Here is a 27,812-nt window from a genome sequence, read left to right as displayed (position 1 = left end):
AATGTCCTGGACGGGTCACTCACGTGCCTGTCATATTGGTGGGAAAAGGCTGGAAGGCTGGGCCTCTCCCTGTATGCAGTTTCAAACCCTCTTCCTCTCCACCTTGCTCTCCAATAGTGTAGCCAGATTTCTTATGTGGCCGCCTCAGGGCTTCCAAAAGTGCAAAGGTGGGAAGCTGCCAGGCCTTCAGACTCAGGCCCAGAGCTAGCACACATCCGCCTCATTCTGTGGGTTACACAGGCCCAGCCCATTTCAGGGAGGAGAGGCAATACCCAAGGAAGTGAATCCTGAGCACTGCGGTTTATGGGGAGCCATCTTTGGAAACCGGTCACCACAGATGATATAACCACCATCGCCATTGGTTGAGAGTTTATGGTGATCCAGGCACAGATCTTGGTGCTTTATTTATGGCATCTCACAGAATTCTCACCATGGTGTGAGGTAAAGAGTATTAGCATATCCATTTTATAGATGAGAAAACTGAGGCTTACTAGCTGTATCAGTCAGGGTTCTTCTGAGAAATAGAACCAATAGGAAAGCCATGATCTAGGCACATGGGCTTCTTTCTGTGTGTGTGTGTGTGTGTGTGTGTGTAATGTATATTGTATATGTATACATATATATTGTATATACAGAGAGGGAAAGAGATCTTAAGGAATTCATTCACAGGATTGTGGAGGCTGGCAAGTGCAAAATCTGTGGGGCAGGCCAGCAGCCTGGAGATTTAGGTAAAGTTAATGTTGTTGTCCTGAATGTGAAGGCTGGAAACTCAGGGAGAATATCTATGTTGCAATCTAGAGGAGAATTCCACTTTTTCAGGAAACTTTAGTTTTTGCTCTTACGGAACTAAGATCCCGCAAGATCTTTTTGGCTCTGCACGGCCAAAAAAAAAAAAAAAAAAAAAAAATATATATATATATATATATATATATATATATATATATACACACACATATATATATATATGTATATATATATATACATACCTTCAAGTGATTAGATGAGGCAAGTCTGCTTTATTTAGAGCCAACTGTTGATAAATCTTAATCACTTCTAGGAAGTATCTTTACAGCAACATCTTAGACTAGTGTTTGACCAAACAGCTGGTCATCATAGTCTAGCCAAGTGGACACAGAATTTATCATCACACTTACCCAAGTTCACACAGCTAAGAAGCAGTAGAATTAGGGCTCAAACCCAGCTTTCTTGCCTCCAAAACTCATACTAATAATCAATTCATCAGTGATTGCCAAAATGGACCACCTTTAGAAATGAACTGGAGTGCTGACCAGAAAATTTTTTCCCAGGACTCCACTCTGACTCTAGAAGACACTTCTTGAGATGGCTACCCACTACGTCCTCCTTTCTCTAGGAATCTCACCCCACCCTCTTAATGCTATTTGACCTTTGTGACTTCACTTCCCCTCCAACTGTAGTTGATTTGATCAACGGTGGCACTTCAACTAGGCTGGGCCAATGAGATACTCGAATACTGGAGCTGGACTGTCAAGGTTCAAATCCCTATTCCACTTCTTACCAGCAGTGAGCTCTAAGGTGAATTACTCTACTTCTCTGGATCAGTCTTTCATCTGTAAAATGGGGGTAATGTTAACAATATCGACAGTTACATTATGAAAAATTATCCAAAGCCTACAAGTAAGACAAGTGATGACTTCATGTCCTTTCTTTTCTTTTTTTTTTTTAATTAATTTATTTTTGGCTGCATTGGGTCCTCATTGCTGTGCGCGGGCTTTTCCCTAGCTGTGGGGAGCGGGGGCTACTCTTAGTTGCGGTGCTCAGACTTCTCACTGCGGTGGCTTCTCTTGTTGCGGAGCACAGGCTCTAGGTGCGCGGGCTTCAGTAGTTACATGTTAACAGTTTTATGAAAAATAACTGTTTCAGAAGAATGATGTCAGCAACATGGCAGATGAAAAACTGTCTCTTCAATCTACAACCGCTAAAACATCCACAACACAAACACCATGTGTCCAGAGAATTCACACATCTGAACAGCTACAGCGGGATGTACAGGGACACACAGAGGAGGCGGAACTGAGGGAACAGGGAGGTGGTTCCTGCAAACCCAGCTCTCCTGCCATGGCAGCTGAGGCCGCAGTCCCAGAGAGCCAGTAACAATAGCAGAGGAAGCGGCACACACGACTCTAACCTCCCAGCGGCAGCGGTGCCCACAGTCACCGGTAGCAGTGGAGCCTGAGATCCCATCCCTCCAGCTGCTGAGGCATCCACAGTTCTGACCCCTGGCCACCCACTCGCAGCGGTGGAGCCGGCAAACCTTACAATACTGGCAGAGGCGCCAGGTGCAGCACCACTCGCCCACCACCATCGCCCTCCCCCAGGGGCGGAGTCTGCAAGGGGTGGGGATCCCGAATGTAAGAGAAGAGCACATCATCTCCGAGCCCCAGGCGGAAACACCTACTGGTGTTTCCAGCAGGAAACAAGGCACCAATGACCCCGGAGGCACAAGGAGCAATAAAGAGGGCTTGAAGCAACGATAAAGGTAGTGGAGTGTGGAAAATGCAGACTCTCAAACATAACCGGAGGCAGCGCAGGGAAGAGAAACCCAAACCTTGTGCTATATCTCCACCTACTGGAAAACAGAAGAAACGCCTCAATTTTCTTTTTTTTTCTCTTTTTTTCTTTCTTTTTGGCCGTGGCCCTTGGCTTGCAGGATCTTAATTCCCCCACCAGGGACTGAATCGGGGCTATGGAAGTGAAAGCGCCGAGTGCTAACCATTGCACCGCCAGGGAACTCCCTGAAACGCCTCAGTTTCTAACTTGTTAAATCGTTAGCATCAAGCAGAAAGGTGTCCCCTACTTCAGATGCATGGGCAGAGGAGCAACTCATCAAGCACCATGAAGAACCACGGTAACACTGTAACACGAAAGAAAATGACAATTCTCCAGAAACCAAACTTAAAGTCGCAGACTACTGAGATCTCACTGATGGAGAATTTAAAATAGCTCTATGAAGAAACTCAAGGAGCTACAAGAAAACTCAGAAAGGTAGTTCAATGAGCTCAGGAATAAAATTAATGTACAGAAGAAATACTTTACCAAAGAGATTGAAATTCTAAAGAAGAATCAAACAGAAATTCTGGAGCGGAAGAGCAAAATAAACGAGATGAAGAATGCATTAGAAAGCATTGGAAATAGAGCACACTATATGGAAAAGAGAATTAGCAAGCTTGAAGATAGAACTCTGTGATACAAGTAGAAGAGGAAAGAGAAATAAGATTTTTTAAATGAGGAAACCCAGCAAGGCTCACATTCAGATTTGATGGAGAAATCAAAAGCTTTACAGACAGGCAAAAGCTAAAAGAATTCAGCACCATCAAACCAGCTTCACAACAAATGTTAAAGGAACTTCTCTAAGCGAAAAAAAAAAAAGGCCACGACTAGAAAAAAGAATACTACGGAAAGAAAAGGCTCACTGGCAAAGTCAAACATACAGCAAAGGTGGGAAATCATCCACACACAAAGCCAGTAGGGAGGTTAAAAGACAAAAGTAGTAAAATCTGTATCCACAATCTGTATGCACAATCTGTATCCACAATAAGCAGTTAAGGCATACACAAAACAATTAGATGTAAAATATGATGTCAAAAAACAGTAATTGTGGGACTCCCCTGGTGGCACAGTGGTTGGGAATCCGCCTGCCGGTGCAGGCGACACAGGTTCCAGCCCTGGTCTGGGAGGGTCCCGCATGCCGCGGAGCAACTAAGCCCGTGCGCCACAACTACTGAAGCCTGCGCGCCTAGAGCCCGTGCACCACAACGAAGCCCCCGCTCGCCGCAGCTAGAGAAAGCCCGCGTGCAGCAGTGAAGACCCAGTGCAGCCAAAAATTAATTAATTAATTACATATTTTAAAAAAAAAAAAACAGTAGGGTTTCCCTGGTGGCGCAGTGGTTGAGAGTCCGCCTGCCGATGCAGGGGACACGGGTTCGTGCCCCGGTCCAGGAAGAGCCCACATGCCGCGGAGCGGCTGGGCCCGTGAGCCATGGCCGCTGAGCCTGTGCATCCGGAGCCTGTGCATCCGGAGCCTGTGCATCCGGAGCCTGTGCTCCGCAACGGGAGAGGCCACAACAGTGAGAGGCCCGCGTACGGCAAAAAAATAAAAATAATTAATTAATTACCTTAAATATAAAGGGACTAAATGCTCCAAGATTTGCAAAAAATGTAAAACAATGTCACTTTTCTCACTGAATTATTTTTTTGGGGAAATGATTATATTTTCATAAAAAATATTATTTATGTTAACATGTAATGGGCTTATTGTTTTAAATTGGTTTTAGGATTTCTCAGTTTTAATTCCTAAGATATGAATAACAGTAGATGAATACACATAAACAAAAGCTGTTTGGGACGATCAATAACTTTTACAAGTGTAGGTGGGCCTGAGACCAAACAATTTGAGACTTGCTGCTCTGAGCTTGGCAATCCATTCCTATTTGCTAGGGACTGATTGGCCTGAGATGGACATTTGACCCCAGTATGGCCAATCAGATTTAAGAGCATATCTGCTAAACCTCTGGAAAGGACTTTTCTCCTTGAAAATGCAGATTTTATTTTATAATCAATTAATAAACATATTTTTTAACTTCTCAATTTATTTATTTATTTTTGGCTGTGTTGGGTCTTCATTGCTGCGCGTGGGCTTTCTCTAGTTGCGGCGTGTGGCTCAGTAGTTGTGGCACACAGGCTTAGTTGCCCTAAGGCATGTGGGATCTTCTCGGACCAGGGATCAAACCCATGTCCCCTGCACTGACAAGTGGATTCTTAACTGCTGGACCACCAGGGAAGTCCAGTCCAATACAATTAGGTCAGGTACAGACCTTATTCAGATTAATGGAAGGGTTTCAAACAGAAGTCCACTGTGCTTCCCAACCCCTGAGACCCCCTCCTGTGCTAAACCTTGGGCCTGGGTCCCCGAAACCAGGAAGATCAAGAAAGACACTGAATTTTCTGTGCGATTCTAGGCAAGCGTCTACCCCTCTCTGGGCTTCACTTTGCCCCTCTGTGAAATGAACTTCAAATGGGCTTTCCTCTTATAGCATATTGAGAAGTAATATTTACTGAGCATCTATTGCATGCCAGCCTCCGTTGTAAAATGCTTTGTACTTATTAACTCATTTAAGACTCACAAACTTGTGAAGCAGATTCTACTACTAGTTTCATTTTACAGATAAGGAAATTAAGGCACCGAGAGGTGAAGTGACTTGTCTGAATACATGGCAGAACCAGGTCTGAACCAAAGCAGTCTGATTTCTGTGCATTTGTAGGCTTTTGGGTTTTTTGTCTTGGTTTGTGCTTTTTTGGAGTGATCATTTAGGTTGCTTTATTTGCTACTGCCATTGTGCTAAATGCAATAAGTGTATGCCTGATTTAAAGATTTAAAGCTCTGTCAAAAGAGAAAAAAAAATGACAAGTTTCTCCTTGGTGTGCAATGCCTTCCACCTTACTCCTCTGGGGCCCTGCTTCCTTTCACCTTTGAACTGAAGGATTTGGACCAGAGAATAACTTTCTCTTCCCTGCAAGCTCTGATCATCTGAGATAGTCTTCCTTGCCCCAGAGGCTACGACCTTAGGCTGAGCCTGCAGCAGCCTATGAGACAAAGCGATAGAACAGAGCCTGCACTTTAGAGGGCCTCCAGACTTGGGTGTGGGACTCTTCCCTTGTGGTGGTGAATCAGAGGACTCTGGTCATCACTCTTTGATAATCCAGCCAGTACTGTTCCTGTGATGAGTCACCGACATGTACAGTGATGGTGCCAAGACTCTGAGATAGGTGAGGCATCCTTGACACCAGAAGTGCATCAAAGGGGGGAATCCATGGGATTCAGCTGCCTGCCTTCAGCTTGCATGCAGTCACTGATCAAAAATACACGATGAAGGGACTTCCCTGGTGGCGCAGTGGTTAAGAATCCACCTGCCAATGCAGGGAACACGAGTTCGACCCCTGGTCCGGGAAGATCCCACATGCCGCAGAGCGACTAAGCCCGTGCACCACTGCTACTGAGCCTGCGCTCTAGAGCCCGCGAGCCACAATTACTGAGCCCACATGCCGCAACTACTGAAGCCCGCACACCTACAGCCCTGCTCTGCAACGAGACAAGCCACCACAATGAGAAGCCCGTGCACCGCAATGAAGAGTAGCCCACGCTCACCGCAACTAGAGAAAGCCCACACGCAGCAACGAGGACCCAACGCAGCTAAAAATAAATATATAAAATAAATAAATTTTTTAAAAAATACGTGATGAATGTAACACAGTTTCCCATCTTTGCTTTTAAATTGAGTTCTGCTCTCTCGGCAGGTGGTATAATTTGTTCAAGGCAGCAAAGACTCGGCCTCTGAATATCGCGTTGTCTTTGAAGGAACAATGGGCTGGTGTTGATGTCTGCCTTTAATCTCAATTTAAATATCATTTGATAGTACGCTTTTGTTTCAATGTCCATATTCCTTAATGGTACAGTTAAATCTCATGACAGAAATTCAATATAGCGAAACTTGAAAGGAGAATTTGTATGTATAAGTATTTATTCAATATATGGTATTGTTGACTGAATTAAAATATGTGGATCCCTTGGCTGATGTTCTAATAAAAGGACTCCTTCATTTGTTCATTTGTTGCTATATTCCATTTGTTACTTTTCTCTGTTCTCTCATCTTCAGTTCCTATGATTTTGCTCATTTCCACAAGTGCTTGGGCACTGTTCCAGCCTACTCCCCACTAGAAAATATGGGGAAGGAGGATTGGCAGAAATTGGCTGATGCAGGCTTTTTATATTTTCAGTGGTAGAAGCAGTATTAGATGTGTGATGAACTGTCTTAGGATAGTCCCCAAATTTAGGAAGCTTACCCCTCTCTGCTAGATCTTACCTAGATTTGTTCCATCTCATCAGGAAGGAGCTGCAGCGGTTACTCCACTCTCTGAGCCTCCCATTCCCCTGTAAAATAGTTACTTTCTGCTCTCACTGACTGGTTCTGTCCGTTTGCCTGCCAGGTACGGTACTTATATCTAGTAACAAATGCTGATTTTTGATACAGAAAGGGACACTCCTTTGCCCACATATTCCATGTGGTTTGGACAGGCTGACCTTAATCCCTGCCACGCACTAGACAGACGGCCAAGCCTGGCCAATCAAAATAAGCCATACTGCCTGGCCCCTAGTTTGAGCAAGGCCATGTGACAAGCCAGGGCCAATGAAAGCCTGTCTACATATGAAGTCATCCTAGAGACAACTGGAGGAAAACACTGAGCCCCTGAATCCAGCCCTGCTAAAGCTACACCTGCCACAGGATTTTCACTTTTATAAACTAATAAATTCTCTTGTTTATTTAAACTACTTTGAGTTGTATCTGACCCCTGCAGTAGAGTCCTATTATTCTTCTCAGGAGACAAAATCTCTCCCCTCAGCCCCAAACCCACATACAAAGCACACAACTTGATGAGTCAAAGCTGATCAAACTAAGAGCCTTTATAGATGTCTCTGGAGAGATGGGGAAAGAAAAAGATAGGATATAAATAACCATTATGTACAACGTCCAATGGTAAAACCCTCCCCTTCACCTCTTCCAGCTTGAATTCCAAAGTGTCTGAAGCAGAGAATACAAAAATATCCATGTTCTGTCCCCAGGTGCTGATGGAGAAGGGGCAGCTCAGGCCTAGGAACAAAGTAGGAAGCATTAGAAAGGTCTGCTCCTCCACCTCCCCTCCCTCTCCCCAGTGAGTGGAAATCAGTGGAGAAGCTCTGGCTGAGGCTCCCCACTGTGACCTCTTGAGGCCCAAAGGTCATCCAAAGAGAAGATGCCAAGTAGCTCAAAACGATAGCAAAAGGCATGCAAGATAGAACTAAATTAAGTCAAAACTGAAAAATGGGCAGAGGACCTTCCAGAGACACTACCCTCTTCATTTTACAGATAAAGGAGAGCTACAGGAAAAGCAGGAGCTGCCTCTGCCCAACATGCCCAACGTGCGCAGGGTGGGGAAAGGTGGGTAACTACCTCCCGAGCATAGATACAAGGAGCAGATATGACGTAAACCGAACGAGCGTCTCCATCTTCAGGGCGATTCCAATCTGAGGACGGGCTGCGGGAGGAAAAGAGTAAGATCCAGACACTTTAAATTCTCATATCTTGTTTTCCCACCCACCAAGGAAGGGAACCCAAAGCCAACCAGAGGAATTGTGAAACGACCCAACCAGAAAAAGGTTGGAGCTGGGATAAGAGAAAGGGACCAATCAAGGAAGGCCCATCAAGGAATCAGGCCAATTGCACTACGGAGATTGATGCAAGAAGCCGAGAGGGACAAGGCTTACGTCTGCGGCCAAGCCCCTCACCTCGGGCCATCCCCGGCACCTTCCCGCGTCCTCATGTTGTTGAGTGCATCAGGGAGCGCGTGGACCGATGGCTCCGGTGTCCCCGCCAGCAAGCGAGATCCAGTATCCCGGCCAGGGCCACGGCGTCGCACGTGGACCAGCAAGAGCGCAGAGCCGGCCAAGCCCGCGGCCACCAGCAGTCCCAAAGCCGGTGGCAAAAGGAAACGCTGCGGGTCCCCCGACCTCAGACCCGGCGGAGCCACGGGCAACGCGCCTGCGCCGTCGGGGTGAACCGGGAACTCGCACCGCGCGCCCATGTAGCCGGGCGCGCAGGCGCAGACGAGACCGGAGAAATGTGCGTAGCAGCGCCCGCCGTGGGCGCAGGGGCGCGCGGCGCATGGGTCGGCGCGCTCGCGGCAGTCGCGGCCACCGAAGCCCAGCGCGCAGGAGCAGCGGCGCGCGCCGCCGCCCTCCAGGCAGGTGCCGCCGTTGGCGCAGGCGCGGCTGGCGCAGTCATCCAGGTCGTGTTCGCAGCGTGGCCCCGCGAAGCCCGCGCGGCAGCGGCAGCGCAGGGCGTGGCCCAGATCCAGGCAGAGCCCGCCTGTGGGGAAGAGGGCGTCAGGGGCGCGGCTCGATTGAGGGGAGCCCCCCAGGCCCGCCGCTCGAAGCCTGCCCGCGATTTCTTCTCAGCTCGGTGATCCCCGCCCTCATTTTTTCTCTGGGCGCCCCTCTACCGTCTAACTCTAGGGCCAGCCTCTGGGAGTTTGCCTGTAAAACCGACCCGCCTCTTTTCCCCCGGTGAAGTCTTGGATTAACTCGGCCTCACACCTCTTTGATTCTCTGGGTCTCTTTCTCTTTTTCTCTCGGCTTTAACCGTACTGAAATAGTTTCAACAGTTCTGGAACGACGGGTTTGAACCACCTGGCCTTTGCCCGTGCCTTCTTCTCCCTTTTCCCTTCCTCCTTTTCTCTCATTCTTTTCACCTGTTCTCTTCTCGAGCTCATCCTCCAGGTCTGTGCTCAGGTGTCCCCTCCTCCAGAAAGCCATCCGATTCTTCCTCCATCCCAACCCTCCTCTGGCTCCATCTCAGGGTAACACCAGAATCCTCCCCATAACCCATGAAGCCCTACAGGATCTGTCCCAGTCACCTGCCTGACCTCATCTCTCACCAGCCTACCCTCACTCCCTCTGCTCCAACCACACTGGCTTCCCTGCGATGCCGAACACACCAGGCATATTCCTACCTCAGGGTCTTTGCACTTGTTCATCCCTCTGCCTGGAACATACTCTTCCCTCATATCCCCCCACGGCTGCCTCCCTACCTGCAGCATGGTCTTCCTTACCCACTCTAGCTAAAATGTCAACCTGCCACCCCATACACACTACTTCTCATCCCCCTTCTGGCTTTTTTTTTTTTTTTCATTTTTTTTGTTTGTTTGTTTTATTTTTGGCGGCACCTCACGGCTTTTGGGATCTTAGCTCCCCGACCAGGGATTGAACCCATGCCCCCTGCAGTGGAACCACAGAGTCCTAACCACCAGGGGATTCCCTATTCTTAGTTTTTATCACCACAAAACCTCCTATATTTACTCATTGATCTTCTTTATTGTCTCTCTGCTCCATCAGCTCTGTGAGGGTGGGGGTTTTCATCTCATTCCCTACTGTATCCCCGGAACAGGGCCTGGCACACAGTAGATGCTCAATAAATAGTTATGAGATAGGAATGTCACCTCGCCCATTTTACAGAAGAACAAACTGAGGCTGGGCAGAGGGGAGCCCAGCCGCAGACCGAGAGGAGGCAAAGTCAGGATCCCCACCCGGGACTGTGTGAGCCAAGCCCTGCTCTTGCCCACTGACCATGCAGGGACCCCCACTCCCCACCCTCACCGCTCTGTGCTCCCCACCTCACCATTCCGGCATGGCTGCAGGCTGCACCGGTCTACCCTCTTCTCACAATTGGAGCCTTGGAAACCGGGCAGGCAACGGCAGATGTAGGCAGAGTCGGGGTCCGCACCTCCCACACACAAGCCGCCGTTGAAGCAAGGTCCATCCGCACATGTCACCCCGCTCACCTCACACCGCAACCCGTAGAACCCACGGGGACAGGTGCATTCGAAGGACCCCGGGGTCTCCTGAGCACAGGCAAGAGGACTTTGGATCAGCATCTCCTTAGAAATCCCATCCCTGTCCTTAGTCTTTTTTCTTTTTTTTTTGGCCGCCCAGTGCGGCATGAGGGATCTTAGTTCCCTGACCAGAGATTGAACCCATGCCTCCTGCGGTGAAAGCATGGAGTCTTAACCACTGGACCGCCAGGGAAGTCCCCCCTTCCTCAGTCTTGACCACTGGGGGGCTGCTCCTGGTCTAGTCCCACCTCCTAGGGTGTAGGGGCCTCACCGAGGAAGTCCCTGAGGCCGAGACAAACTCTCTGTTCCACGTTTCTGGGTCTGCACATCCAACCCCACAGAGGGGAGGCTCTGGAGGCCCGGAGAGATCCCGTTCCCACCTCTGCACCTTTGCTGCCAAATGCTGCCCGCCCTGTTTGCCCTCCCCGATGCTGTCCTCATGGCCCAGGCCTAATTCCAGGTCTCAGCTCTAAGCCCACCTCCTCCATGGAGCCTTCCCTGGATCTCCCCTTCTCAGGCCCTCCCCCTAACTTGAACGCTGAGTGTTTCTCACTGTCCCGTGGTGGCAGTGTCCAGGTGGCCCATACCAGGCTCTGCTTCATCCCAGGCTCACTCCCACCACCACACCTTCGCTTCCCCCAGGCCACTCGTCCGGTCTAGCTTCTCCAGTCGCCTCCTGTCTGCCAAATGGGGCTTACTTCAGAAGCCCCAGCCCGGGTCCATCTTCAGAAGCCTTCTCTGATGCCCGCCCTTCCCTAATCCTCAACCCACTCGGCCCCACCACCCCTACCTTGAGCTCTGACTTGTTCTCTACCCCATAGGCGGGGCAGTTTGCGGCCCGATAGGATCCCTCATCATTCCCACATCTACACCTTTAGGTGCCACCCACTGGGGCTGCTCTCCCCAACATGTCATCCTACTTCAAGGCCCCAGATGCAGGCTGGACACCTCCAGGAAGCCCTCCCTGATAGCTGTCCCAGCCGCCCCCCCACCCCCGCAAGGCTGTTGTCTCATGGAGCCCCAGACAGGGGACTCCCTGGGAAAAGTATTACCCAGGATCGGGGGGTGGGGGTGTGTGTGATACTGACACTACAGCTGCCTCCGTTGGCACACGGATTCCCATCACAGGGCCCAGGCCCGGGTACGAGGCATCCAGTGGTAGCAGAGGATGGGCCCCTGGGGCTGAGGCAGCTGCTGGTGGAGACAGGGATTGTGCAGAGGGGCCCAGTCCAGCCCTCCAGGCATCGACATTCATCGGGCTGCTCACAGAAGCCGTGCTCTGGGCTGCAGCCTGCTCGACATGCCGCTATGGGGGAAGGAGAGGCAGAGGGAAGAGGAATATTGATGAAGGGAGGATAGGAAATCAGAGAAATTTCTGAGCACTTTCCGGGCATCACTTGTTTCATCTTTGTGACTGTCAACCCAATGGGCTAGATGGTATTGCGACTCCCAGTTTACAGACAGGGAAACTGAGGCCCTGAGAGGCAGGGTGATTTACCCAGCTAGGAAGTGGCACAGCTAGGATCTGAACCCAGACCAATGAGTTCCAGAGTCTGTGCTCTTGGAAGGAGAATGGAGTGGAGGTTCCCAGGTCTGAGCTTGGAGAGAGGAGAATGAAGGAAGAGGATTGAGGAGGGACCCTTGGCCTTTCAGGGGAAATGGGAGGGCCTTGGATTAGGGGAGGTCTGGGAGGATCTGGATAAGCCTGGGGGTCTTAGGGGCTTCAGTGGGGCTCAGACATTGGGATATCTAGGGTGGGTTGGGGGACCCCAAGCTTTAGAACGCAGTGGGGTCTAGAGTGTAATCACAGGGAGGGAGGATGGTGGAACCCCTGGGGGGGATGGGAGGAGCTTCCAAAGCTCCTGAGTGGGGATAGGCAGGGCCCCAGAATTAGAAGAGCTTTGGGGTCCGAGCATCTGGAAAGGGGTGTGGGTATGGATTAGGGGAGGAACTGGGGGTACAAGGGTGGGAAATGGGTGTGCGGTTCTTATTTGGGGAGACAAGTGTGCTGGGAAGAGGGAAGGGGGAAGGGGGCTGGAGTGCCCAGGCAGGGCTGGAGAGAAGTCTAGGGTCCGTAGCTTCCCAGAAAGTGGTAGCTGGATCATGGGAGCAGGCTGAAGACCATGAGTGAAGCTGGCGAGGGGTTCTCGGGTCCCCAGTTCCCTGAAGAGGGTAACTAGGTTGTGAAAGGAGCCAGAGGGGCCGTGACGGGATGGGGTGGGGTTGAACGCAGGACTCACGCGGTGCCTCGCATTTGTCCTCAATCTGCGGGCAGGGGCGCAGTTCCGGGCCACACCGCGAGGGGGCGCCGCGCGAGCGGCAGAGGCGCGCGCACGCGGCCCCAACGGCCGGCGGCTCGCAGCGCGCGCGGTAGGAGAAGCGCAGCTCCCAGGCGCCTGCGCGCTGCACGTCCCAGGCCCACGGGCTCCCGGCCGACAGGCGACGCCGGCCCGCCACGCGCGCCAGCAGGCTCCAAGCGGGCCCTGAGGTGAGAAGGGAGATGTGCTAGGCTGCGGCCCGCCGCGGTCTCGGGATGGAGACGGAGCGCGCAGGCTCGCACTCTCCCTTCCCATCTTAAGAAGCCAAAACACCCCTTTTGAGTCCTGAGAATGGCAGTTACTTAGCAAGGCTGCAAACTCCCCTAATGCGCCCTGGGATCTTCGATGACGCGAACCCTATGACCATCATGATGATAACAGTTCTCCCAGAGAAGCCGAAGTGCCCCTATATTTTGCCCCAGAATCTTTGTATATTAAAGTAGCTATGAGACCCCTAACACCCTGGGACATATGATATCCCTAATATGGCCAAAGGGCAATGACAGGTCTTTGAAGTGAGGTCAAAAACACCCCCAAATTGTGTCTCAGGATTTTCCAATATCAAAATGGTGACAGAACCCCCCCCCCTGGGCCTTATATAGCATCAAAGTCCCCCTTGAATTAAGGCTAAGATCACCCCATATCCCTCCCTGAAACCTCTCTGGTGAAACTGCAACGTCCCAAAGGGGTCCTGAGGCCCTCTGTATGGACAAGGTGACAGAGCTTTGCCTACAAGAACCAGAAAGTAACTCATATTGTACCCTGGGTTCTCAAAATCAGATGGTGACAGAGCAGGACTGTGAAACGCTGCTGCTTCGACTCCAAGATAGTAAGAGAGCTTCTTCCCGCCTCTCCCTGCCCCCACCCCGCTTTGCCTGGTATCAGGACATTTCTGTGTCGACATGCCAAGAGCCCTGGGGCTGTCAACACCCAGCACCACACTCCGGGAGCTGTGATGACATCATGGGTCCAGCAATCCCATGAATGCCCCACCCTACAGACAGCCCCATGTCACCCTCCTGGACCTCACATCGGGCCCCAACTCCCTGGCTCTCCCACACTCTACACTGAAATCCCAGAATTGAAGATACTCACCTCCAATCTGTTCTCCTAACTCCTCTCTCCAGGTTTCAATGATGAGAGAGAAGGTGCCCTGGTTGGGTGGAGGAAGGTGGAGAGGGAAGAATGAAGACAGTGGTCAGGGCAGGTAGGTACTCAATGAAGCCCAGATTTTAAGAGGTAAAGAGTGATGACCATTCCAGGGACCAGACAGGCAAGGGACAATTCCCAGAGGCTGGCCCAGGCAAGGAATGACTGTTTTGGCTTTCTTTATTGAGCACTTACTATGTGGTAAGCACTATACTCAAGATACCTGGTTGAATCTCTCAAAAGGGACCACTGTAATGCACCATGATGATCCCATTTTACAGATGAGGATACTGAGGCTGGAAAAGGGAAAGTCACTTGCCCAAAAGCATAAGCATCTAGAATTCAAAAACAATTCTGTTCACCTTTATGCTTTTGGGGTTGTGGGATGGGAAGTAGGATTTTGGAGGTGAAAAAGTCATGGATACAGGCCCCAACTGGAAGGTCTGAGAAGAGATAAGGTGAGAGGATATTGGGGGTCCCCAAGACAGAGTGTGAAAGTCTCCCTAGGTGCAAGGAAATTTGGGGACAAAGATGAGGATACCAGTGTTTAAGGATCCCCAAGGAACAGGGGTAGGGTCCTGTGAATTGAGGATTTCTAGAAGGTGAGTTTGGGGTTCTGGGAATTCAGGGTTCCAGGCATGCAAGGCTGCGATCTGGGATTCCCTAGAGGGAAATTCGGAATCAGAAAATTTGGGTTTATGGGTAGGGTTTATGGGTCTGAGAATGTGAGATTCCAGATGATGGAGTTACTGGGAATTTGGGGTCCCCAGGGGGCAGAGTCTTGGAAGTTGGAGGGCAGATGGCAGTCGAGGTTTGGGTAAGGCCCCCAGCACGAGCGTGCCCCGGGGCTGGGTCTCACCGGCCAGGCGTCCCGGAAGGGCACGCGCATGAGGCCGTCTGGCAGCGGCAAGTCAGGCGCTGGCGCTCCGGGCTGCGCAGTGTAGACCGGTCCGCGCGCACTCAGCGCCGCGCCCAGGGTGCACGGAGACTCGGCGGCCTCCTCGGAGATCCCTGGCTTCAGGCAAACCCTGAAGAAGAGGCGGCAGGTGTCCCCGGCCTTGCAGGGGGACCGCGGGGCGCCCGGGCCTGGTCCCGGCCCAAAAGAGTGGATCTGCAGCTCGAAGACGCCGGCCGGCCGTGTCTGGGGCGGAAAGGGGTACAGGGTGACGGGACTACGGGGACCCAGACGTCTCATCCGCCCCGCGCCCCCCTCCCCAAGACCCCCGGGTCGCACACCCTCCCATCCACCCTTTCCACTCGGGCTCCGACCTGGGGAAGGAAAAAGAGCGCCAGGATCACCGTCGGGGAGAGGAGCTGGGGCATCTGCGGGGAGACCATGGCCTTCCGGAGGTCTTGGGAGCTGCAGCTGCTGGCTCCGGAGCCTTATATCTGAGAGGACAGCTCCGCCCCTTCGGGCAGCCGCCGGCTCCAGGGGACCCTAGGGGAGGAGGTCGCAGGGGAAGGAGAGCGTGCTGGAGCAGCCGTGAGACTGTGTCGTGGCCACAGGCAATGCAGTGAGTGTACATCTTATATGCGGTTGTGGGCATGATTTGTGTGGCTGAGGATAGGGTGGGGGGGGGTTAAGCTTGTGTGTGAGGTTGGATATGATTTTAAAACTCTGTGTGTGGTGTGTGAGCCAGAGCTACTGGAGGGTGTACATGACTGTGATTGTGTGTCTAGGTCAGATTGTGTGGCTCCACGTGTGCTTGAAATTGTATATGGTTAAGCCTCTTTGTGAGGTTGTAAATAATTCTAAGATTCTGTGTGTGTGTGTGTGTGTGTATGTATACACGCACACACACACCTGCATGGGAGAATGGAGATGTACATGATTTCATGGTTGTGTGACTTTTGAGATTCTGTGGCTGTGTAGATGCTTCTCTGTTCAGGTGTACAAAAATGTGTTAGCTCCTGGGCCACTGTGTGTAGTCATAGGAACCTGTGACTTTGTGGTCTGTGCAGGTGCCTCTAGGTGGCTGTGTGTGTTTGTGTGTGTGGTAAGGTCTGTGCAAGGTTGTGAATGGCTGAGGGTTTGTGTGTGAAGGAGGCTGGGTGTGGGAGGTCCATGAGTGTAGCCCTGTGTGGATACGATGAAGATCCAGTGTTCTTTGTGGACCCGTGTGTGTGTGTGTGTGTGTGTGTGTGTGTGTGAGCACGCGCGCATGCTCGAGTGTGTTTCCCCTCCCCAAAACAAAGCCACCCTCCCCAAACCCGCATCACGGATGCACCAGACGCTAGGGCGAGCAGCCCCCGCCTCAGAGGGGGCTCCCAGCTGTATGTAAATGCTGCCATCTGCTGGGCGGCCGCGCCCCTCCCCCTTTGGGCCGCAGCTGGGCTGCCCGTTTGGCCTCCGGAAGGTGTGAGCAGCAAATGGGCAGGAAATTCGGTCCTCACAGATCAGGGGCCCGCTCCCTCACTCCAGGATGAATGGGGGGCGGGGGCACCCGGCGCCCTCCAGAAGCTCCTTAGTATTCCAGGACCACCGCAAGGAAAGCCAGTTAGAGCAGATGTTCCAGCCCTCCGGTCCCAATCATTTACTCTGCCAGGTGCTGAGCAAAGCCCTTTAGATGGAGTAAACTTTTTTTTTTCCAGAAGAAAAAAATTTAACACTTAGAAGCTAATAATTATAGGGGGAGATACAGGTTCAATTATATACGTACATATTTTTCTTTTGGAGAAGGTGCTCAATAAAGCACAGCCCAGTAGAGCCAGGCATACAGTAAGTGCTCAGTCATTTTTAATGAATGAAAGAACTCAATCTAAACAGTTTTGTCATAATCCTGAGGACGGGAGTCATGGAAGGGTTTTGAACAGGGGAGGGCCATGGTCAATTGTGCAGAACATCCCAGGTTCCTTTGCACAGGTTTTTCTTCTACTTGATATATTCTTTCCACTTCCTTCTTTTTAAATTGTTACCAGACTTCACCTCCTATAGGAGGCCTTCCCTAACACCCCCCAAGGGGGTCAGGCACCTCTTCTGAGTTCCCACAGCCCCTGGGGACTCCTCTATCCCAGCCCCAACCACTCTGGCCTATGAGGTCTTTCTAAGCACAAATCTGACCATGTCCCTCTCCTACATAGACTCTTCCATGGCTCCCCAGTGCCTCCCAGCTTCTGAAATTCTAAGGTTGACATTTAAGGCCCTCCCTCCACATCCCCCTACTCAAACAGGTTCTGTGGCCCCAAAGCACAGAGCCAGACCTTGTGGACCCCAGTTAATGGGAGGCAAATTAGGGCCTGTACTGGGGTAGGTAAAGGAGTGAGCCTCCCATTACAGGAACTATTCAAATGAGATCTGGACAGTTATTAGAAGCTGTGGGAGAAGGCAAATTCCTGCCGTGGATAATAACTGGGGAGGTAACAATTTCCACGTCTGAGATAGCTCAAAATTTTTAAAGATTGTAAAAATAGCCAGCCTTTATTGAGGGTTTCTGCCAGGCACGATAGTGTTTCATGTGAATTCTCTCAAGTCTGTACGTGTACTTTAAGGGATTTCCAAGCATCTTTTTGGCTATCTAGGACTTTTCCTTATGTGCCCACCTTAGAGCCCACAGAAGGCTATGCTGAGGTGACATCTGCAAAGACCTGAAGGAGGGGAGGGAGTGAGCTATATGGATCCTGGGGAAAAAACATTCCTGGCAGAGGGCATAGAAAGTGCAAAGGCCCTGGGGTGACCATGCCTGGCACATCCAGATATCCCCATGGTTTGTCTCATTTCATTCTGGTCTCTGCTCAAATACACCCTCCCAAGAGGCCTTCTCTGACTGTCCCATTCAATCTAAAACAGCACTCCTGTTCCCAAACCACTCTATCTCCTTACCATGCTTTCCTGTATGCATTTATTTTACCCCAAGAAATATCTGACCACTTTCTGTCTCCTCCATGAGAACATCAGCTCCTTTTTTTCTAGAGCTTTTCCTCTAGTTTGTTCACCAGTACACCCTTGTGCCTAAAATGAGGGCTGGCAGTCAGTACTTAGGATATATTTGTTGAGTAAGCAAATGAGAAGTACTATTATTAACCTCTTATGAATGAGTAAACTGAGATGCTTGAGACCTTGCCCAGGGTCACAGGGCTTGCAAGTGGCGTGCAACCTGGGAATTCAGCCCCTGCTGGGATATGCCTCAACACTGGCCCAATCCTGCCCACTGGATGACGCCCTAATGCAGCCCTAGCACCGAGCATTTGATATAAACATCCTACGCCATGTCACGTAAGCAGCGTCTCAGAGGCCACCTGGCACAAGTCAAACCTCCTCCTCCCATCCAGCTTTAAGCAGGTGTGACCTGACAGACAGCACCATCCCTGAACCAGCATCAATGTCGGGGAGAGGCCTTGGAGGAACCCACTGGACACTGAAGCATGTGCCACCCAGAGTGCTAACCTTAACCCCCAGGGCCACGGGCCAATGGACAAACGTACTTCCTCCTTTCATGCCCCGTGGATGGACAGATCTGAGTCACATTTCAAAAGCTTCTCAGAAGGTCCCATGGGTCACCCCCTGTGGTAGGCGAGCACTTACTTGCAGTGGCTCCCTCCGTCCACAAACCCTCTCCCCAGGATCATGTTCCCCAAATACCTTGCTTTCAGTTAGGAGTTTCCAACACTCAAAGCCACCTGCAAAGGAAACACAGGCCCTCCCTCAATCCTGCAGATGCTCTCAAGCTAGGGAATCCTGAGGATATCGAGGAAACTCTCTCCTGGATTACAAATGGTACACCTCAGGGTGGGGGTGGAGGGCTGCAAATGTTACTTATTTGTAGACATCTGTGAGCCTTGCTTAAAAATCTAGAGTTCAAGTTCAATCTGGCCCACACAGTTTCAAATACATTTTAATTCTTTTCACAAATACCAGGGAAGGGTTTTTAAAAGTATCTAACTGGTACAAGCACTAAATGCTGGCTAGAGCAGGAGAGGCTGAGACAGCCGGGGGGCAGGCAACTGCCAAAATGGTACAGGACATTTCAGTCTGGGAAGAACCAGCATGGCCTGGTAACAATAAGCCCCACTGAATATACATGCAGCCTGCGCATGAGCTGTCCCATTTACTCCTCGCAGCCACTCTATTACAATGGGTATTATCATCGCCCCCATTTTAGAGATGAGGCAAGGGAGGCAGAAAGGTGCTCCCAAGGTGCATACAGCTACCATCTGAGTGCCTACCTGGGGGACCTCACTGAGCCTTCAAGCCTAGCCTATGAGGTAGGGACTATTATTTCACAGACGTGGAAACTGAGGCACCGAGAGGGGAAGTAACTTGCTCATTTGCTTGTGATCACACAAGTCAGGACGTGGCATAGAGCTTGGATCCGAACTTGGATTTGGGTTTATAAAAGTCTGGAGGGACTTCTCTGGCGGTCCAGTGGTTAAGACTCCGTGTTTCCACTGCAGCAGGCTTTGATCCCTGGTCAGGGAACTAAGATCCCATATGCTGCGCTGCTGCGCGGCCAATAACAACCAGTCTGGAACTCAACACTCCTAGATAATACCCAAATGTGCTGTCCATTGCAGGAGCCAGTAGTCACACGCGGCTATTTAATTAAAATGAAACAAAATTAAAAATCTCATCCCTCAGTTACCCTTGCCACATCTCAAGTACTCAATGGCCCCATGAGGCCACTGGCTGCTCTACCGGACAGTGGAGATACATGACACGGGGTACACATCGCGGAAAGCTCCACTGCAGAGTGCTGCTACAGTCTGTTTTAGTTAGGAGCCAACATTTTTAAATTGGGAGATTTAATATAACAACCCCTTTCCTGGCTTCTACTGAAAAACCAGAAGATCAAGCAACTCTAGGCCCACCTTCCCACAGGGCCATGGTTGGCAGAGCTGAGCAGCAGCTGCCCTCGTGAGATGGGGCGGGGCAGCCTCTGGTCCACTGAAGCCCCATGCGCCCACACTTCACACATTTACACAGCAGCCTGGCGGCTACCTGTATTTCAACCCACAGTGCCGTCCTCTCTTCTCTTTTCCATAGGGAATCTGGGGCCAAAGAGGGAGATGCACTTTCACAGACCACGTGGCACATGGGAAGACACGGCTAGGGCAGGGCCCTACACAGGTTTTCGGAGTCCCAGGCCAGAGTTAAAACCAACCATCACCCCCCAGAGCGCCCTTGCTGCTCAGCAGCCGATCAGCCGCTGTGGGACGACCTCCGAAGAGTCCCACACTGCACCCTGATGCCCCCATCTGGACACTCTCCGGACACAGCAGTGTGGCGTCTGGGATGAACTTTATTGGACATGTGGTTGGCCAAGCCGTGGTCTGGGAGCACTGGGCCTGGGGCCCAGAACCCAGGCACTGAGTTTGAGGAGGCCCAGAGGTCAGGGCTGTTTGGAGCGAGGCCACAAGCGGCTGGTAAGGGAGCCAAAGAAGAGGTTCTGCTTGCTGGATTTGGAGAGCTCAGCCAGGCGCTGCTGCTCCTCCTGGAGTTGGGGGCAGACAGAGTGGGAGAGTCAGCCCAGGGGCCACCTTCCTTAAACCTTTGCCCAGCCCAGACACAGGATGCACCCAGAACCTAAGGACCCAGTTCAGACACTGGCAAAAGCCAGCTTTGAGCCACAGAAGCCCAGACTCAAATCCCAGGGGGCCTGTCCCCTGAACCCTGGGAACCTAACCCAGGCCCTACACTGGACTACAACATGTTACTCCCTAAGCCCCCAGTGCCCAGTCTTGAGCCCTAAGACCCCTGTCTGGATGCTGAGGGACCCCAGGCCCAAATCTCCAGGGATTCCTCCTTTGGGTACTCAGGAGCTCTAGCCAGGAACACAACCCCAAACTCGATCAACCTCAGCCTAGACTCCTCGGAATCTCTTTCTCAGACTCAATTCATATTCTTATCCCCACTTAAAAATTAGAGGATCACAGGTCATCAGAACTCCTTGCCCAAACCCTTGGGCCAAGTGTCCAAGGATCCCTCTTCCCAGACCTGATCCAAACCCCCACCCCACAAAATACGAGGACCCCCAGACCATCAAGGCCTCTGGACCTATCTCAAATGCTTAGCGTTTCCTGCCTCCTGTGCTCAGCGCAGGCTGCAGAATCAATTCGCCCCTCATTAAAGGGCCCCCTGGGACGGGTGGTGTGAAAGAGAAGGCAGTTGCTCAAGGTCACACAGCCAGAGTGGAGACAAGCTGCTCCAGGGCTCCGCCTTCAAGAGCCTGGGGAACTGACGGTGACACCCCCCATCCACGCTGGGAAGCTGAGGACTCACCTGCTCCAGCCGGCTTTGCCGCTGCTTGAAAGCCTCCAGTGGGTCTTCCTCCAGGGCGTAGTGCTCCAGCACAGTTCGGACATCCTCCACACCATTCAGAGCAATGGCTGTGGGGATAGCAGGTGGGGGTCAGCCAGCTGACGGTCAGAGGGAGGCAGGGCCCGCAAGGGTAAAGGTCAGACCGGGGTGGGGTCAGAGCTACGTGGAACATTTCTCAGCATTCTAAAAGGGATTCCCCTGAATATTCCCAGGCATCCCCTAAACATTTCAGAGAAGCATCCCAGACATTCTAAGAAGCTTCTAAAGACTGCAAGATGCTCATGGATCTCCTGCATCACAAGTCCCTGGTTTCATATAAAAAACAAGCCAGAATCAAGCATCTTATCATTCCTCTTGAATGTCAAAGGCTCCAGGGTCAGAGGCCAGGAGGTCAGGGGTCAGCCTTACTCTTCAGGAAGGCAGATAGGTCCAATAAGACCCGGTCATCGGAGTTGCCATTCCAGGGCCGCAGGGCGACACCGTTGTAGGGCTGTAGGCGGAAGGCTTCCTTCTTGCAGTCCACGACTACTACTCGGGCTGGGTCCCGATTCAGACACGAAATGTCCTGGAAGTGGATGACAGGTCAGGTCAAGGCCTGGGCTCCTTCCCTTCCCACCAGGAACCCCCAGAGGGAGAGAGAGGTGGACAGACTACACATGCACTTGATATCACACACTGGGATCATCACGACACGGCCTCCCGAAGACCAGGCTGGGATGAAGACATCAAACCTAGCAGGGAGCAGAGGAGCTAGTCACACAGATTCCTAGACCCAGGGCCTGGTGCTCAGGCAGGCTGACTTGGAGGTTCCCTGGGGAGGGAGGTGGCACTTGCGTATTTAACCACTGCCCCAGGTGATTGTGACAAGCTGCACGTTTGTAAACTTCTCACAGATAGAGGTGCTGACTGATCCACAGCAACACACAGGGAGTCACACAAAGACAGGTACCCAGACAGACCCTTCAAGACCCTCAATCACAGCCCATGTCCTTCCGAACCCTGAAAAACTACACAGACCCCCAGACCCAAGACACAGTGAGAAACCCAACAGACACCAAGACCCATGGATACTTGGACAAAGACCCACAAAGAGGCCCATTCACAGCCCCACAGACTCCTGGACCCCTGGATATATCATTGGTCACAGCAACAGACCCCAAGTCAAATTCCAACACAGTCTCATTTAAACTATTATAATTACATAGTCCCAGAGACACTCAGCTCCAGATACAGAGACAAAAATCCACTTCCAAATGTCATGTCCCTACCCCGTACTCCCAACTGTTTTCTTTGGAGAGACCCCATTTTCCCCTGCTCCCACTCCCAGATTCTGGGACAGAGAAAAGGGCGTAGAGGCCCAGCCCAGGCTGGCGTCAGGCTAGTGTCCTACCAGATTCAGACCTGGGGCAGAACCAGAAGCAGCCGGTTGCTTCTCAACCAGAAACAGGTTGAGGCTGGGGTCCGAGCTAGGTCCTCTTTCCTTTGGGAAGTGCCAGCCCTCCCCCAAATCCCAGCGCCCCACCATGGCCCCCACATGGCACCTTAACGTGGTGCCCATCCATGTATCTCGTGGCGTCCCGGAACAGGCGGTAGGAGATGAAGCCGTGGGGGTCCACGCTGTCGATGAGTGGAAAGGCAGTCTGGGGGGTGGGGTCGGGGGGAGAACAAGGTCAGGCTGAGCCTTGGCCCTGCAGCTCTCCCTCACCTCCTGCCACATCGACCATCCCGCCCCTGCCCCGGGGGCCTCACCATGCCAGTCTCTGATGTAAAGATGACGATTTCATACAAAGGGGCGAGCTGCTGGAATAAGGTCTCGATGCCTGGACGCTTCTTAAACCTCCAGCCAGTGGCCAGCTGGAAAGGCAGTGAGAACAGTGAAACACTGAGACCCGGAGGTCCCTGTAGCCCCAAGAGGACAAAGACCCAGTCTCGGGGGATTCCCGGAACCAGAATGCTCTCTCCATCTCTGTGGCTCTCGGAGGGGTGCAGGAGCACATGGCTGTGGCTGAGGGCCCAGGAGTATGGAGGACGTGACTCCCCTACGGCACTTACTGTGTGCCAAGGCACACTTACAACTACCTCCGGGCTGCGGAGTAGCACAGTTGAGGGAAGCAAGGCAATGAGGGGTGATACCTCTTCCCCTGGATCACAGAGTGGAACTGGGGCCTCCAGAGTCTATGCTCTTAACCACATCATCATAAGCCGGCCACCCAGCCCTATCTGGTGTCCCTAACCCGCTGCCTTCCCCAGGACACACCGACCACTCAGGGTGCAAGAGGACACCAGTGAGCTCCAAGACCAGTGTGTATGGTGGTTGGTAGTACGGCTCCCGCAGAGGGTCTGGGAGAAGGCAGGGGCTGGTGGGCTCGATGATCATCTGTGAAAGAGAGATGTAATGGGGGCACTCAGACAAGGAGGCAGGAGGCTGGGGGTGAAGGGATAGGGACTGGGCCCAGGGCTCCTGCTCACCTGTCTATAATCTTTGAAATATTTGTATGTCCGGCGCAACTGCTGTACCAGAATTGGATCTAGGAGAACACCAGGGCACAAAGGGATTCCAAGATAAGCCACTGCTCAACCTCCTGGACAAACCAGGGGTTTATTTATCTACTAGATACAAACAGGTCTACATACCCACCTGGTTTGAAACAGCTCATTTCCGAGTACAAAGATAAAAAGCAATGACATATCTAACTGCCAGGTATGAACAAATGTTTTCATTCACCTGTCAAGTTTTAATCTGAATACTTATATCCACACACCACCCCAGATATAAATCAGAATACTTATACATCTGCCCACTTAAATCCCACATACATATAAATAAACCTGCTGACATCATGCCAGTATATTTAGTCCATTTTGAACCTCTAGGTTTCTAGATGTGCCCACTTTAATCAAGTATGTGAAATCTAGTTAAGCCACGATAAACATACACACATCTATACACTTTAAACTAGTGCTTCTCAACTAGAAGCAGTTTTGTTCCTCGCTTCCCAGAAAATTCTGCGATGTCTGGAGACATTTTTGACCGTCACAATACTGGCATCTAGTGGATAGAGGCCCAGGATGCTGCTAAACATCCTACAATGCATAGGACACTCCCCTACAACAAAGAATTACATGATCTATAGCATCAGAATGGCTGAGGCTGACAAATTTTGGATAAGTGAATACACCAAATCCAGTTTAAAACAGAAATCTTACATGACTACCTTCTTCAATACAATATTTTTAGTGCAGTTAATCTACTGTCTGTGGGCCTGCCTTTTTGAAACCAAAATATCGAAACACCACTTAAGCTAATAAACACACACACTTTAAAACTACAAGTTTACCTGCCCAACTTAAATCAGTATACTGCCTTGTTTAAACCAGTATGATTCTACATCTGCCCAGTTAAACCAGCATACTTACCTACCTGCCTAGTTTAAAACAATCAATGTACTAACATGCCAGTTTGCAAACATCCCTACCACAAGTGGCTTTCTGGACCTACCAATTTTATATTTCTCTTGGGAGGGACCAGATGTGATAAAATTAACAACTACTCTCTACTATCCAACTTGTCAGAAGCTCCCTAAGAGCTGGTTAATCATAAGGGGGAGGAAGGAAGGAGGCATTGTTTCGGAAATGAGGAGTTGGATGGGGTAGGGACCTGGTGGGAAAAAAAGAAACTGTCATAAAGAAGGGGGTGAGGGGCTGCAGATGCTCAGATCTAAGGCACAGGAAGTCATGTGTCTGGCGATAGAAAGCCCAGTTCTCCCCAAGCACTCCCACCCACCTAGGATTCCCCTCCCCCATCTATCTGTCCCTGACCATCTGCTCTTGGGCTGAGGGGCCAGGGAAGGGGGCTGGAGTTTTGTATGCCCCTCCCCCCAAGCCATCCAGCTGCTGACTCCCCTACCTCCCAATGGAGGGGTGGGGGAGCACCAAATGGGGAGGGCAGAGTAGAGAGGGTCAGGGGACCCCAGAATCTGTGCTTGTTTACTCACCGTTGTCGAATTCGTCGGGAATCTGGGAGGTAGAGAGAAAAATGGAGGGTTTGGGATGGCAGAGGCAGAACCCCATCACACCCAGAAAAGGAATCTCCAGGGCCCTGGGAAGAGTAGGCAAAGGTCCCTGGGAGGGAGAGGTTCACCCCAGACCAGAAAGAGCCTGAACAGGCCAAATGGGAGGAGACCCACAGGATGGGACCCCTGGTAAGGCTCTGGGTCTCTCTCCAGCTCACCTTGGCACCATTTTCATCCACAGAGTTGTTTCCTGTAAGGCAGATAGTGATGAATGAGAGGACTGAGGATCCAGTCTCCTGGGTTTTACAGAAGGAAAAGGGCAGGGGGCCTAGCCTCCTGGGTCTGAGGGAAGCGGGCTAGAACATCATGGCCTCCTGAGAGAGAGGAAGGGGCTGGTAGCCAGGATACCTGGGCCTCTGAGACAAGAAGGGCTGGGGCAGAGTCTCCTGGGTCTCTGAGGAATGAAGGGACTAGGGGGACGGTTGGAGTTTTGGGTGCTGAGGGAAGAGGTAGCTTAGGGGGGTGGGCCCAGCCTATCCTTCCTTCTCTTCCAATTGACTCCCCCCATAGCTTAGTGCAGGAACCAACTAGAAAGGGTAGAACGTTGAGTAGAGAGGCAGTAGGGAGACTTCCCTCATTTCCAAATTCTAGTTGGCTGCCCTATTGAGGGAGGAGCCAGGGAATGAAGACGGGTGAAGCCCTTAGGGGAAAGAGGGGGAAGTTCCCAAGCAGAATAGCGGGCCAACAGAACAAAACTGGTGGGCAAGGGTACGTTCCTCACCAAAAATATAGATGACGCTCACGGTCCCACCAGCCCCGAGCAGCCCAGCAAGCCAGAGTGCAACTTTTTTGGCATAGCTGGGACCCTCCGAGTTCCTCTGCTGCTGTGGCCCCTGGGTCTGGGCCTTAGCGCCTGCTCGGCTCCCAATCTCTGTAGCCTGCAACTGAAAGGGGGTAGGTTGGCCAAGAGAGGAGAGAAAGAAGGTCAGGGTGATTTGGGCACCCTGGTCTGAGAAGAATCGAGGTTGGGAGCCAGGAAGCAACCACCCACATGGCCTCCAGGTGTTGTGTGCCTGGAGGGGCAGGCAGGAGACTGGGTCTCTCAGAAGTGTCAAGAACTAAACTGTCTGGCGCCAGGATCCCAGGGGTTCAAGAGTTGACAAGCTCTGGTGCCCGGGATCCCAAAAGCAAAAGATTGGAGGGCCTGGAGCCGGAAAAAGCTGGGCAGGGAGATAAGATGAGGGAGCCTAGCTGAACACTGGGATTCCTGGAGCAAGACAATGAAGGACACTCAAGGGGATAGGACGGAGAGTTAAGTCCTCCGGACGCCTGGGGCTCACAGTAGCGGGGTATGGAGGGGGAGAGAATGGGAGCGGGGCCGGAGGGGCAATCGCTTGCTGCGGCTTAGGGCACGGAAGTAATGGACCCGGAGGTCAGAATGACTGGGTCTCTGTCAAGATGGAGGCAGGTCAAATCAGAAGCCCGAACATCTACCTCACCACCACCACCACCACCACCGCGGGGGAAATACCCGCAAGGCCAGGCTGGGACTCCAGCGTCCCCGGATCCTCCCCTTCAAGTATTACCTGAACAGTCACTGAGATGGGGGAACAGATGACTCCCCTCCCCCGGCGCCCACGTGCGGTCGAGGAGGTGGGGTCCAGAGGACGCACTTGAGCCCCCAAGCATCTAGCCCGGGACGCAAGCGCTGCCTACCCCGGGAAGCGGGGAAGAGACCCAAAATGCTGGCGGTGTTCCATTCAGCACCCTGAGGTGCTGCGTCCCAGAACCTCCGGGCGGCGGCGGTCCGCCTGGAACTCCAGGAAGGAGCCCCAGCACCCGGAGGCCACCCCCACCCCCACCCCGCTCACCTGGTCCGGGGCCCGAGGGGGCGGCGTCGCGAGCCTCGCGCACAGCCCCCGCGCGCCTTGCCGGAGCCCGCTCCGCAATCGCAGGAACGGCGCCGCTGAGGCCGCCATCTTGCGCTGACGCCACGCTACCCCGCCCCCTCACTCTCTCCCCGCCCCGGGCCGGGGCCGCGGCCAATGGGAGGTGCAGGAGAGGGGCGGGTGGACGGGAGCCCGAGAGAGACAAAGGGCTGCGGGCGCACTGCCGCGGGCACTCCAACTAGGACTGGGAGACAGACGGCACCACGCCCCCCTCGCGCCGGACGGCGTTCCACCGCCCACGCCCCAGGTCGGCGCCGGACACCCACTGCTCCGAGGTGAAGCGGAAGCCCTAACGGAGGGAACCTGTGGCTGCGTGATTTGTCCTAAAACCTGAAAGCCACCTTCACACACCTTCTTACTCACGTGCGGCCCAGAGGCCTCATCCGTCTTCCTTCCCATTCTCCGAACCCTTTCTTGCCCCTCCTCCCGTGAGCTTCTTAAAATGGGTCTGGAAAACCAGCCAGTTTCATGGAGGTTCAGCCAAAAGAACAGCTGCCCGTATCTGGCGGACTCGGGGTATTAAGAGGAGGTCCATGAATTAGAGGCTACAGGAACCACGATGAATCTTCCTCAAATTATTTTGAGAGGAAAACAAGTCATACTGTTTATGTAAACTTTAAAAACATGTAAATCACCACACAACATTTAGGGACATTTACGAAGGTAG

The 27,812-nt window shown here is 52.1% G+C and overlaps 2 protein-coding genes across 3 annotated transcripts; both read right to left on the bottom strand.

The window, feature by feature from the left end:
- Positions 1-7,457: 7,457 nt before the first annotated feature.
- Positions 7,458-15,269, bottom strand: DLL3 (delta like canonical Notch ligand 3). Its single transcript, XM_079906531.1, has 9 exons — positions 15,198-15,269; positions 14,788-15,069; positions 13,875-13,932; positions 12,702-12,944; positions 11,550-11,767; positions 10,248-10,470; positions 8,360-8,939; positions 8,025-8,109; positions 7,458-7,685 (listed from the first exon to the last, which is right to left on the bottom strand). The coding sequence occupies exons 1-9, from the start codon at positions 15,264-15,266 to the stop codon at positions 7,680-7,682; spliced, it is 1,764 nt and encodes a 587-aa protein (XP_079762657.1). The 5' UTR covers positions 15,267-15,269; the 3' UTR covers positions 7,458-7,679.
- Positions 15,270-19,869: 4,600 nt separating this feature from the next.
- On the bottom strand, positions 19,870-27,297 carry TIMM50 (translocase of inner mitochondrial membrane 50). Of its 2 annotated transcripts, XM_079907586.1 has the most exons (12): positions 27,068-27,297; positions 26,783-26,908; positions 25,978-26,140; positions 25,415-25,446; positions 25,179-25,200; positions 23,653-23,711; positions 23,441-23,560; positions 22,933-23,037; positions 22,725-22,823; positions 21,592-21,748; positions 21,145-21,251; positions 19,870-20,356 (listed from the first exon to the last, which is right to left on the bottom strand). In XM_079907586.1, exons 1-12 carry the CDS (start codon positions 27,173-27,175, stop codon positions 20,255-20,257), a joined length of 1,200 nt encoding a protein of 399 aa, XP_079763712.1. In that variant the 5' UTR covers positions 27,176-27,297; the 3' UTR covers positions 19,870-20,254. The 2 variants fall into 2 exon arrangements, with proteins under 2 accessions (XP_079763712.1, XP_079763713.1); XM_079907587.1 differs by lacking the exon at positions 26,783-26,908 and having other exon boundaries at positions 20,088-20,356; positions 27,068-27,232.
- Positions 27,298-27,812: the final 515 nt, after the last annotated feature.

The sequence above is a fragment of the Stenella coeruleoalba genome (genome assembly GCF_951394435.1).
Source record: "Stenella coeruleoalba genome assembly, chromosome: 20".
NCBI classification, from domain to species: Eukaryota; Metazoa; Chordata; class Mammalia; order Artiodactyla; family Delphinidae; genus Stenella; species Stenella coeruleoalba.
The sequence above is the reverse complement of the archived record's forward strand: the minus strand, read 5'-3'. Positions and strand labels throughout refer to the sequence as shown.